We start from the raw sequence: 12,855 nt of genomic DNA on the forward strand, positions 1-12,855 counted from the left end.
AGACTGAACATCATATACAGGTAGCTGGAAATGAATTAATTTTCCATCCTCAAAGGGTGCACATACATTTTTCATTAAAAGACAAAACAACATGTGAATCTTCACACTTAGAGACACTGAAGCGAAAAAAAAATGTATGATATAATGAATTGGTTGTGTAGTACGGATAATTACTAGAACATTAGTAGCAACAACAAAAAATATTCTCATATTTTTATTTTCAGGTATACAGCTTTTTTTTTATTATTATTATTATTATTATTATTATTTTTATAACATTGCATCATTCTCTAATATTTGCAGTTTACACATTACTCAGCATCCTAAATGTTTTTACAGAGCAGGCAGTGAACTTTTGACCTGTCCTGAACTGTTCTCTGCAAAAGAAAAAACAATACAGTTCAGATAACAACCTTCAGAAAACAGAGCTCTGTGCAACTTTGAAAGTGGTGGAGCTCAATGGCAATTTGCATAGATAACAACTGGAGTTTCTTAACTCTTCCTGTACTGGAAACAATATTAGACTTATGTCTCTGCTCCTAATGCTTTATTTCTTAGCTGTACTACACAACCAACTCATTATAACATTTTTTTTTCGCTTCAGTGTTTCTTTAAAAGGGAAAAAAAACCCTATGATGCAAATTTCCAGAAATGATGACTCATTTCATGAACTGATTACTAATGTACAGCTGATTTGTGTTTCATAATCATATCATCGAACATAAGTGTCCAGTCTGCAGTCCTGCAAGTCATTCTCCACATTTGCCAGCAAACCTCTATAAGGTTTCACATGGCAGAATGAGAAGGCAACTGTTGTGACGTAGGACAGTTTGGTTTAACTCTTAAAACGAATGTAGTATGATTTTTACTATGTTTATGACATTGAAGCCCCATTCACACTAGAGCGTTTTGCCGCGATTTTGGCAAAACGCTCAAACCCTATGGGCCCGTTCTTACTTGGGCGATTCGCGATAATGGCCGCAAATCACCCAAAAACGGGCAAAACCGCCAAACGCGTAGCCTGCACCATTTTCAGGCGATTTCCAGGCGATCGTAGCGGGTACTTATCCATTAGTCGGGCGCATCCGGCAGGTGGCACTGTTGTTGCTAATTTCAATCATACACGCTTCACGTAACAAAACTGTGATTGTAAACGCCGCAGGTGGTGCTAATTTGTATTACTAGTTGATGTAACAATATGTCTATTAAAAAAGTGAGTTAATTAAATGACAAATAAGCCGGCGGCAATGTAACAGATCAAGCCGCCGGCTTCGTGTCTCGCTCTCCTCCCCCCTTGCCCTCTCTCCTATAGAACACTGGGGGGACAACATGCGTGTCCCCTCAGAGTCGTTCGTCGCGGCAGGGAATCCTGCTTGTTTTATTGCGACGAACGACTCTGGGGGTACACGAGTATCCCCAGGGCTGCCAGTGTTCTATAGGAGAGAGGCCAAGGGGGAGGACAGCGAGACACGAAGCCGGCGGCTTGATCTGGTACATTGCCGCCGACTTATTTGTCATTTAATTAACTCACTTTTTTAATAGACATATTGTTACGTCAACTAGTAATACAAATTAGCACCACCTGCGGCGTTTACAATCACAGTTTTGTTACGTGAAGCTTGTATGATTGAAATTAGCAACAACAGCGCCACCTGCCGGATGTGCCTGGCTAACGGATAAGTACCCGATCACGTTTCAGTGCTATAGAAGCGCAAAACGCGATCGCACCAAAATCGCCGCAGTGTTCAGTGATTTTTCCGCGTGAAATCGTGGAAAAAAATCACTCCTGCACGGCGTTTTCAAAACGCAAGTGTGAATAGAGCCTAAGGCCTGGAACCCACTACAAATTGCAAATCGTTAGCAATCGCAAATCGTTAGCAATCGCAACCCCTAGCGTTTTTAATGAGCGTTTTGTGCGCGATTTCATGAGCATTTTCTGGCAATTTTGGTAGCGATTTTAAAAAGTGTAAGCTTTTTGCCAGCGAATGTGTAGCGATTTGCGTTTTTTTTTACAGTGTGCAGTAATTTAAAAACGCTAGCAAACTGCTCTGTATATTGATTCATAAGCGATTACGCCAGCGTTTATATACTTTACATAGCAGAAACATTAATGCCACCAAAATGCTGCATGTCCTGAGATTGCGATTTTGCTAATCGCAATCGCTCCAGCGGAATTTGGCCAATCCATAGTGTTTTGAATCGCGCCCTAAAGGCTCAAAACATTGCCCTAGTGGGTAGTGAGTATAACTTACCTGGGGCTTTTATCAGCCCCCCGCACCCGCCCTGTGCCCTCACCTTCACAGGTCGAGTCTACAGTCCCCCAGACTACCAACTGACCAGTCGATGGCCACTGCGTCTGTGCAGCCCTGGCTGCGTGCATCAATGATCATGCGCAGTTTTGTGCATATGCAGGACGCTACTGACCGCGGGAGCGTAATCATGGATGCATGCGGCCAGGGCCACGCAGGCACAGTGGCCATCCACATGGCTGTGTCAGGAAGAAGCTGAGTCGGGAAACTCAGTGGCAGCGGGGGACCAGAGACTCAAATCTGTGACGGTGCTGGCACAGAGCAGCTGCAGGGGGCTGGTGGAAGCCCCAGGGAAGTGACACTTTTTTATTGTTTCAATTTTGGTTCCTAAAGCAATTATATTAAATGGGTAGAATTGGTCAATGAGATGCAAATAATTCCACCTTGCATAGAGATTTTATATAAATTGTGTGTAGCTTGGAACTGGTCCAATCAAGTGCATTTCCTGTCATTTCTGATCTCTACTCTCTCTGATCTCTACTCTCTACACTCTAGTGGACACCCTATGCTTATTTCTTAAAGCAGTGCTGTCCAACTTCGCAGGCATGGAGGGACGGTTTTTTTCCAGATCACATGGTGGAGGGCCGGCAGACAACCCCCCCCCCCCCTCCCCCTCAAGAAAAAAAAATCTAGCATCAGTTTCCCCACAAAATGCAATTAGAGTGATAGCAGATTTCCCCACAAAGTGCAACCAGATTGGCAGCAGATTCTCCACAAAATGCAATCAGATTGGCAGCATATTTCCCCACAAAGTGCAACCAGATTGGCAGCAGATTCTCCACAAAATGCAATCAGATTGGCAGCATATTTCCCCACAAAATGCAATCAGATTGGCAGCATATTTCCCCACAAAATGCAATCAGATTGGCAGCATATTTCCCCACAGAATGCATTTTGTCTGGCAGCCGGAATACAGCCATAATTACCCAACTACCGTCAATCGAGTCATAAACCCCCTTTCCCCCATGCTGCGGCTGCTTAAATGTACATATTTATCTATATTAAAAATAAATGTACATATTCTCCCTCTAACACACCTCAGATTGGCGGCGAGCAGGAGATAGGAGCCAGCCAGATCGGCGCATAGCGGCCACGTGGTGAATTCAAATGCAGGAAGTGACATCATCGGTCACTTCCAGCACTTTAAGCCCACTGCACCGCTGCTATGCGCTGGTCTGGCTGGTTCCTATCTCCTTCTGGCCACCGATCTGAGGTGTGTAAGAGGCAGCGGCAGCACGAGGGAGAACGGGGGGGGGGGGGGGGCTGTAAATACATACAGTACATTCAGTGGCGGACACAGCCAGCAGTGGGCCCCTGTGCAAAATTGTAATTGTGGGCCCCCTATGACCTGCGGCGCGCATAGCGCGCCGCGGCAAAATATGGGCGTGGCTACAACCTGCGGCGCGCTTCGCGCGCCGCGGCAAAAAATAGTGGATAGAACCTGCGGCGCGTAGCGCCGCGGCAAAAAATGGGCGTGGCAATGACCGGATGAGGGCGGAGCTAACTGTAACTTAAGCGAACCCGGGGTGAGGGTTTATTTCCTTTTAAACAATACTAGTTGCATGGCGGCCCTGCTGATCTATTTGGCTGCAGTAATAAACTGAATTACACCAGCAACAAGCATGCAGCTAATCTTCTCAGTTCTGACAATATTGTCAGAAACCCCTGACCTGCTGCATGCTTGTTCAGGGTCTATGGTTGAAAGAATAAGAGGCAGAGGACCAGCACGGCAGCCAGGCAACTGGTATTGCTTAAAAGGAGAGAAATATGTCAGCCTCAATATTATTCTCACCTCAGGTTCCCTTGAAAAGTGCAACGCAAAGACAGTGGGCCCAAGTTTTGGTGACCCTTTCCCCAGAAAATTCACATAATTGTGCAGGTTTTCTCAAGAAAATACACATATATGCCCAGAAAATACGTGCAATCATGTCGGCAGATATGCCCAGAAAATACGTGCAATCATGTCGGCAGATATGGCCAGAAAATACGTGCAATCAAGTCGGCAGATATGCCCAGAAAATACATGCAATCAAGTCGGCAGATATGCCCAGAAAATACGTGCAAACAAGTCGGCAGATATGCCCAGAAAATACATGCAATCAAGTCGGCAGATATGCCCAGAAAATACGTGCAAACAAGTCGGCAGATATGCCCAGAAAATACGTGCAATCATGTCGGCAGATATGCCCAGAAAATACATGCTATCATGTGGCAGACCTGCCCAGAACATACACCTGCTAATATAAATAAAACAAAAACATTTACTCACCTGCAGCAGCAGACCTCCTGTCCCAGCCTCCATCCGGCGCGCAGCTCCCATGGGTGGTTGGGTGGATAGGTAGCCTAGTGGGTGGGTGAGTGGGTAGGTAGCCTGGTGGGTGGGTGGGTAACTAGCCCGGTAGGTAGGTAGCCCGGTGGGTGGGTAGGTAGGTAGCCTGGTGGGTGGGTAGGTAGGTAGCCCGGTAGGTAGCCGGGTGGGTGGTTAGGTAGGTAGCCTGGTGGGTGGGTAGGTAGGTAGCCTGGTGGGTGGGTTGGTAACTAGCCCGGTAGGTAGCCGGGTGGGTGGTTAGGTAGGTAGCCGGGTGGGTGGTTAGGTAGGTAGCCGGGTGGGTGGTTAGGTAGGTAGCCTGGTGGGTGGGTGGGTAGCCTGGTGGGTGGGTAGGTAGCCTGGTGGGTGGGTTGGTAACTAGCCCGGTAGGTAGCCGGGTGGGTGGTTAGGTAGGTAGCCGGGTGGGTGGTTAGGTAGGTAGCCGGGTGGGTAGGTAGGTAGGAAGCCTGGTGGGTGGGTAGGTAGGTAGCCGGGTGGGTAGGTAGGAAGCCTGGTGGGTGGGTAGGTAGCCTGGTGGGTGGGTGGGTAGGTAGGTAGCCTGGTGGGTGGGTTGGTAACTAGCCCGGTAGGTAGCCGGGTGGGTGGTTAGGTAGGTAGCCGGGTGGGTGGTTAGGTAGGTAGCCGGGTGGGTAGGTAGGTAGGTAGCCTGGTGGGTGGGTAGCCGGGTGGGTGGGTAGGTAGCCTGGTGGGTGGGTTGGTAACTAGCCCGGTAGGTAGCCGGGTGGGTGGTTAGGTAGGTAGCCGGGTGGGTGGTTAGGTAGGTAGCCGGGTGGGTGGTTAGGTAGGTAGGTAGCCGGGTGGGTAGGTAGGTAGGTAGCCGGGTGGGTAGGTAGCCGGGTGGGTAGGTAGCCGGGTGGGTGGTTAGGTAGTTGGGTGGGTGGTTAGGTAGGAAGCCTGGTGGGTGGGTAGGTAGCCGGGTGGGTAGGTAGCCGGGTGGGTGGTTAGGTAGTTGGGTGGGTGGTTAGGTAGGAAGCCTGGTGGGTGGGTAGGTAGCCAGGTGGGTAGGTAGGTAGGAAGCCTGGTGGGTGGTTAGGTAGTCGGGTGGGTAGGTAGGAAGCCTGGTGGGTGGGTAGGTAGGTAGCCGGGTGGGTAGGTGGTTAGGTAGCCGGGTGGGTAGGTAGGTAGCCGGGTGGGTAGGTGGTTAGGTAGCCGGGTGGGTAGCTATCCGGGTGGGGGGCCCGACTCCTATCCTCCCTCCCTCCCTTCCTCACCTCGGGGGGCCCCCTTCCGATATGCGCGGCGGGAGAGCGAGCGGTTTGCCGCTCGCTCGCTCGCTCTCCCGCCGCGCATATCGGGAGGGGGGCCCCCCGAGGTGAGGGAGGGAGGGAGGATAGGAATCGGGGGGGCCCCCGGGGAATAAAATAATTAAAAAAAAATTAAAAAAAAAAAATACTTAATGGGCCCCTGAAGAAAACGGAACTTCAGGGGCCCTCGTGCGGCGGCACGGCCTGCACGGCCGTATGTCCGCCACTGAGTACATTTCACTAGCTGCAGCATGAGGGAAAGGGGTTTTTTAAAAAAAAAGTCCTCTCAGCTCTGGGGACTTGGGGCGCTTTGTAGCACTGCCACTGCATGGAATGGAGCCGGCGGCAGGGGGGCTGCAGAAGAAGGCCTGGCGGGCCGGATGCGGCTCGCGGGCCGCCAGTTGGACAGCACTGTCTTAAAGTATTGACTGGTTATATATTGTGGCAGTTCAGGGAACTCTCAGTAACTTTCCCCACAACCCAGTACAAAAGCATCCATTCTATTTCTATGCATGACCTTATTTATAGTTCAACTTTCCATATGTTAGTCCTGAGAAGATCATGGCTCTAACTATACTGATATTTGTTGGTAAAGTGACGTCTCTATCCTGTAGTATCTTGACTATGTTTTGTATAGATTTCCTCCTAAGCCGCACACGCCCACTCGCTTAGGAACACAAAAACAAACAAACATTCCTCCATGATGCACCTTGCCAGCAGTAAAGATACCGCCACCTGTGATACATTTCAAAATATAAGGCCCGGTTCACACTTGCGTTTTGTGCAAAAAGAGTCCACTGGAACGGATCCGTTCCAAAAACATCCGTTTGCAATCAGGATCCGGTCCGTTTACATTCCGTTTCCATCCGGATTTTCATCCGTTCTGCACGCGTTTGTAATCCGTTTTTTAAAGAGATAAAGTACTGTATAAATGGGGGTCTAACCTGGTATAACCTGGGGGTCTGGAAGGTCTGGAAAGCGCTGGGGTCATTTTTTGAGAGAGTCTGCTGTGTGGACATCATCGTTGGAGAAAGAGACTGCTGTGTGGACCATGGATCCAGTGATTTTATACAGCTTTTGGATTGGAGTAGCCTCGTTCCTGCTATTTACCTACTACTATGTGGGAAGGAAGCGTGCTCCTATGAGGAGATGGTGGGTGCACCCTCTACTATCGAAGAGGCAGGGGAAGGGACAGTTCCAGACCTTGTACCAGGACCTGAGACGACACCCAGACAACTTCTACAATGGAGTATTCCCTGAGCTCTGCCATGTTCCCAAACAGCTCTATGAGAAACTGGGAGCTGTCCCACTCACACAACGCTGGGCACATGTGTCACTATCCAAGATGGCCGCCTGTACCATTGAAAACACACAGGAAGTGGGATAGAACGTCCAGCTTTTATCAGGCAGTGTGTTGGGACACTTCCGTTTTCTATTGTTTCCTGTTGTGCTGGGTTTTATGTCCGGATCCGTTCCGGCGGCGGTGGACGAAGGTACTGGTGAGGAAAAAAGGCGCAGGTTGGAAAATTCCGGACCGCAGGCCGGACCGCAAAACGCATCCGGATCCGGTGGAACGGACGAGTGCGTACGGATCCATTGATTAACATTGGACCCTTTCTTGTCCGTTCCGTTTCCGTTGTATGTGGTCCGGCTGCGGTCCGCAAAATAACGCCAATGTGAACCGGGCCTAAATCAGGAAGAAGAAAGATTTTATAATGGGCAAACAATGACTAAATAATTTATAAATAAATATTGTATAATGTATTAGGATTTATTGAGCTACATGCAGTACCGTTTCTCATTAAAGAGACTCTGTAACAAAATTTTGTGCCTTATTTCTTCTGTCCTATAAGTTCCTATTACTGTTTTAATGTGGTCTGTCTTACTGCAGCCTTTCCTACTTGCACTGTCTCTATAATAAATCTTATCTCCTTTCCTCTGTCGTGTCTGTCGGGCTGAGGCTGGAATGTGTGGAATGTGCAGCACTGCTTGTCATTGGCAGAAGCTTTACACACCCCCTCCAAGCTCTGCATGAGTCACACAGTAAGCAAGTTCTCAGCCTATGATACTGTGGTTAGAAGCCAGTCTTTTGTTTGTAAACATTGCCTAAAACTGTTCATTACAAGCCAGGATTGGAGCAGGGAGTGGCAGAAACAGCGCAGAGGGGCACATGAGAAAATAAAGAATAGAATGGTATGCTTTTTATTGTAAGAATATTAGAGTACAGATTCTCTTTAATGCCTGCCCATGTTCTTTCTTTCCTTCCACCACATTACCTTCACAGAAACAGCAGGAGGAAGGACTGGACTTGTGTGAGTTTGCAGTCTATGTAAAATTCAAGTACAGTGAGGACTGCAGTCCCATACATGCACTCAAAACAGGACGTCATCTTTAGAAAAACCTGGATTAATTAAAGTCTACCCGAGGCACACCATGACCCATATGCAATTCACTTTTTCACCTAAGTTTTCTCCTGGGAGGTAATGTTTCATCTTCGATTTAAAATAACTTTTCAGCACTTTTCAACTAAAAAAGTACCAAAAAGTAGGTGAAAAACTATTATCAAAATTAGTTTGAGTATCTTCTTGCATTCTGGTGACTTTAAGAGACTCAGAGACGAAGTAGTGTGATGTTCTGATACTTACTCGGGGCTTCCTCCCGCCACGTAAACACGTTTAAGTCCCACCCCGTCCTCCTGCGATCTGCTGTTCAGGCACGGTGAGCTCCGGTAAAAAGCTCAGTCGATGCCAGTCTGGATCTACTGAGCACGCAGAGACCTCCAGCGCATGTGCAGTAGACCCGGATTGACGTCACTGAGCCTGTTACCGGGGTTCACCACGGCTGAACGGCAGACCGCGGGAGGACGGCGTGGGACTTAGACGTGTTTATGGAGCAGGTGGAAGCAGAGCTGGGACAAGGTCCTCCAGCACCCAAGGCTGAGACACCAAAGTGCGCCCCTCCATCCCTGCCACCCCAACCGTCACACACTGATTGCTATTAGACTAAGAGGGCCACAGGGCCCATAACCTCCCCAACACCTTAATATCTAGTTATATGGCTTGCAGTCACTGACATGTATCCCCTTTTCTTATTTCTTTCTGCTTCAAACACAATTAGGAATGACAGCTGAATGAATTCTGCGCCCCCTCCTACACTGCGCCCTGAGGCTGGAGCCTCTCCAGCCTATGCCTCGGCCCGGCCCTGGGGGGAAGCCCCGGGTAGGTATCAGAACTTTACATTAATTTGTCTCTGAGTCTCTTTAAAAGGTAGTTTCTTGACAAATTTAAAAATATCACCTAGGTGAAAACTCAGGAGAAAAAGTTAATTGCATATGGGCCCATGTGTCAAAAAAAAACACCAAATACTTACCTAAGAAGAGGTAAGCCTCTGGACTAGGTAGAGATGTCCTTCCGAGACGCCCCCCCTGGGTTTTGCTGATGTCTGCATCTGCATAATTGCTTATTCACTAACCTCAGATTAAGGTGAGGTTTGTAGACTTTCTTACCTAATATTTGTTAAAAATGCTATCCACATTTTCTTGATTACTTATATTGCTAAATTGTATCCACTGTTTTTCAAACATGGTAAATCAGACTCAGAGAAGCCATGTTGTGGATCTACCTGTAGAAGTCTTCTCCAACAAAGAACAGGGTTTTCTTGGTGTCCTTCACGTGAACGGCAGCATCGATTTTCTGAACATTACCAGGAAAGCCATAGTCATGAATTGGCCGGGGAGGTCCAAGCATCCGAAGACCTATTGTAGTCCAGTAATGAGGACCTGGTAGAGAAGGGAACACCATCCGACTGTAATATCAGACAGCCTTTGGCTCTTTCATACTGTAGTTCATTCAGTTAGGGCTTGTTCACACTGCAGGCGTTTTCGGGTTTTTTTTTCGCCCGCTTGCGGTTTTTAAAAACGCCCCCTGACCGCGTGGCCAATTAATGTCTATGAGAAGGTTTATATCAGCGCGGGTCGTGCGCTGTCTGTTTAATAAAGCGGTGCGTGGACCATTTTTGAGGCAATTCTGCCTCGATGGAAAGTACAGGAGAAAAGCAAAACGCTCAAAAAATCACTTTGTGGGGTAATTGTGTTCACGTTTTTAAGAATAAATACATAGGGCTTGTTTCACAAAAGAGTGCTAACTGTTAGCACGGGCGTTTTCGCGCAAATTTTCGCATTGCGCGCGATCGCAAATTTTCACGCGAAACGATAACGTTTTCGCGCGCAAATGCGACTTTTCCCGCGAAACCGATATCGTTTCCGCGCGAAAATTCGCATTTGCACGCGAAAAATGTTATCGTTTCGCACGAAAATTCGCGAGCGCGCGCAATGTGAAAATTCGCGCGAAAACGCCCGTGCTTGCGTCAGGGAGTGAATTACAAGCTAAGCACAAAAACAAATCGCTCACCCAAGCGCCAAGAATCTAAAAAAAGACGCCTCAAAAAAACCTAACGCGGACTGACACGCGAACGGAACGCAATGTGAACAAGGCCTTAAAGTTTCCTTTAATGACATAAGATGATAGCATTTCAGGAAACACTGTCAGGAACTTAAAGGGAACCTAAACTGAGAAGGACATACGTATTTTTCCTTTTAAAATAATGCCAGTTGCCTGGCAGCCCTGCTGATCCTGTGTCTCTAATACTTTCAGCCACAGCCACTGAACAAGCATGCAGATCAGGTGCTCTGACTGGAGTCAGACTGTATTAACTACATGCTTGTTTCAGGTGTGTGATTCAGCCACTACTGCAGCCAAAGAGATCAGCAGGACTGCCAGGCAACTGGTATTGTTTAAAAGGAAACATCCATATCCCTCTGAGTTAAGGTTCCCTTTAAGTGGAAAACAATTTCGCACCTAAAAGATACGGGAACTATTCTTACAAAGTAGTGAACATTGGACATCCCAGCTTCAAAAATCTGATTATTTCATAGACTTGCATGGGATTTGTAAGGCTGAAACTTTATTCATCACCCTTTCTCTTTGACAATTGTTGGCATCAAACAAATTTTGAATACACTTTCTCTAGAAGGTCATGTGACCACTTTCCCTCTGTTCCTCCAAGCCCTCTTACAGTGCTGAAGGAGAGCTGTAGGTGTGAAGCATTGTCGGTTTTTGGTTAAAATGGCCGGTTAGAGATGCCTTTGTCTAGAATCTGGTCTGCATACAGTGACTCCCGGCCACCTGTGATGCGCCTGAAACTCTTAAAGAAAACATGTAACTAAAAAAAACTCCCCTGGGGGGTACTCACCTCGGGTGGGGGAAGCCTCCGGATCCTATTGAAGCTTCCCCCATCCTCCTGTGTCCCACGGTGGTCTCGCTGTGCCCCTCTGAACAGCAGGGATGTAAATATTTACCTTCCCGGCTCCAGCGCAGGCACAGTATCCGCTCTCCGCTTTTGGATAGGCAGAAATAGCCCCCAAAAAACAGCCCCCGTTATGCCCTCAGGCATGCTGGTTAGTTGAGACTTACAGTTGCCTGAGTTCTGGATAACGAGGGCTTTGCTGTAATACAGACTGTAAGTGACAGCTGCACAGGAAGCAAGTCATGTACAGTGCATTTACCCTGGGATACACGTGAATCTTATATCTTTGTGAACACACGAACCTTACAATTTTTTATTTTTTTTTATCATACAGTAGTCTGTGTCTTTAAAGTGTGCCCATATCCTGTTTTTACCTTTAAAGAAATATGCTGTTCCTCTTTCGGCCACCTCATAAGCGGCATCCACATTAGACATGAGCTGCGGGAAGGAACTGGCAATGGGACTCACTCTAATACTGGCCAGCTGGCTGTGTCTCCTCCAGAAGGACCTAGAGCAAAAATGTGACATTATAACATCAATAAACATACTTTGGAAAAAATCCAACTGGTGAGAGAAGTCGCACATGTTAACATTTTCACATATTAAAGAAAAATAGAAATATGTACAGTATTTAACTATTTAGATTTTGGAGGTTGACAGAGGTAAGCAGAGGCCCACTATAGAGTCACCTTAACGTCTTTCCGACTGCTCCACTCCAATTGGCGCGAACGCAGCAGCTCCCCCAGGACCGCGCAATGCCAATTGGCGTGAAGTCCTGGGGGCGTGTTTTGCTGGGGATCGCTTGAATGACGGAGCTCCGGACTGTTAGATGCCAAAAACGCTGTCTATTTACATTGTACAGTATTGCGCTCTAAGGCAGCGCTGTACTGGGGACAGCCGTGACACTCAGCTGTCCCCTGGGGAGACACAAGAGCAATTGGCTCTCATAGGCTGATGTCTATGAGAGCCCATCGCTGGGATTGGCTGCCGGGTGGGGGGAAATAATAAAATAAATTAAAAAATAGTATCATTTATAAAAAACAAACAAACAAACAAAAACCAGCCTGCACCAAGCTTCAGAGCTCCGAAGTGTAAAAAATAGCCTGGTCACTAGGGGGGTGTAAGCCAACGGTCCTCAAGAGGTTAAAGAGGCACTGTACGGACAATTCAAGATATCCTCTTTTAGGGTAATTTTCCTAGTTTCGGCATCAGAAACGCTTCCTATATCTAAACATTGCCGTCTATTGGTATGTAACCCCGCCCTCTCATGTTTAGCTATGTGGAATTCTGCTCCCAGAGCATTCTGGGAGACCAGGTATATTTTTTGTTGGCTTTAGAACTCTCAGCAAACAAACATTCTGCAGACACCACCAGACAGGACTAAAGCCGCCGCCGCCACCTGTGATAAATTTCAGAATGTAAATCGAGGTGAGGAAAGATTTTATGATGGGCAAACACTGACTAATTAATCTATAAATGAATATTGTGGAAAAGTAAGCTATTTTATTAATTGCAATATTTTTAATACAGTTCCTCTTTAAGGTTTTTTTTGGCTATGATGCATTATGCCAAAAAGTTTGAACTCCCCATTGGCAGCGCAGTCGCGAAGGCGACTAATTAGCAGCCTGTTTTGCAGACAAACATAGCTGACTTTGAACTTCACAGATTG

At 47.3% G+C, this 12,855-nt stretch overlaps 1 protein-coding gene across 1 annotated transcript in view; it reads right to left on the minus strand.

Annotated features, from left to right (window-relative positions):
* Window positions 1-12,855, minus strand: part of LOC137543872 (matrix metalloproteinase-20-like) — a 51,857-nt gene that overhangs the window by 1,806 nt on the left and 37,196 nt on the right. Inside the window, exons 7-8 of the mRNA XM_068264944.1 lie at window positions 11,561-11,694; window positions 9,504-9,660 (exon numbers count right to left, since the gene is read on the minus strand). Of these exons, the coding sequence (XP_068121045.1) occupies window positions 9,504-9,660; window positions 11,561-11,694 (291 nt within the window). The remainder of the gene's footprint in view (window positions 1-9,503; window positions 9,661-11,560; window positions 11,695-12,855) is intronic.

Source organism: Hyperolius riggenbachi, chromosome 2, assembly GCF_040937935.1.
Source record: "Hyperolius riggenbachi isolate aHypRig1 chromosome 2, aHypRig1.pri, whole genome shotgun sequence".
Lineage (NCBI taxonomy): Eukaryota > Metazoa > Chordata > Amphibia > Anura > Hyperoliidae > Hyperolius > Hyperolius riggenbachi.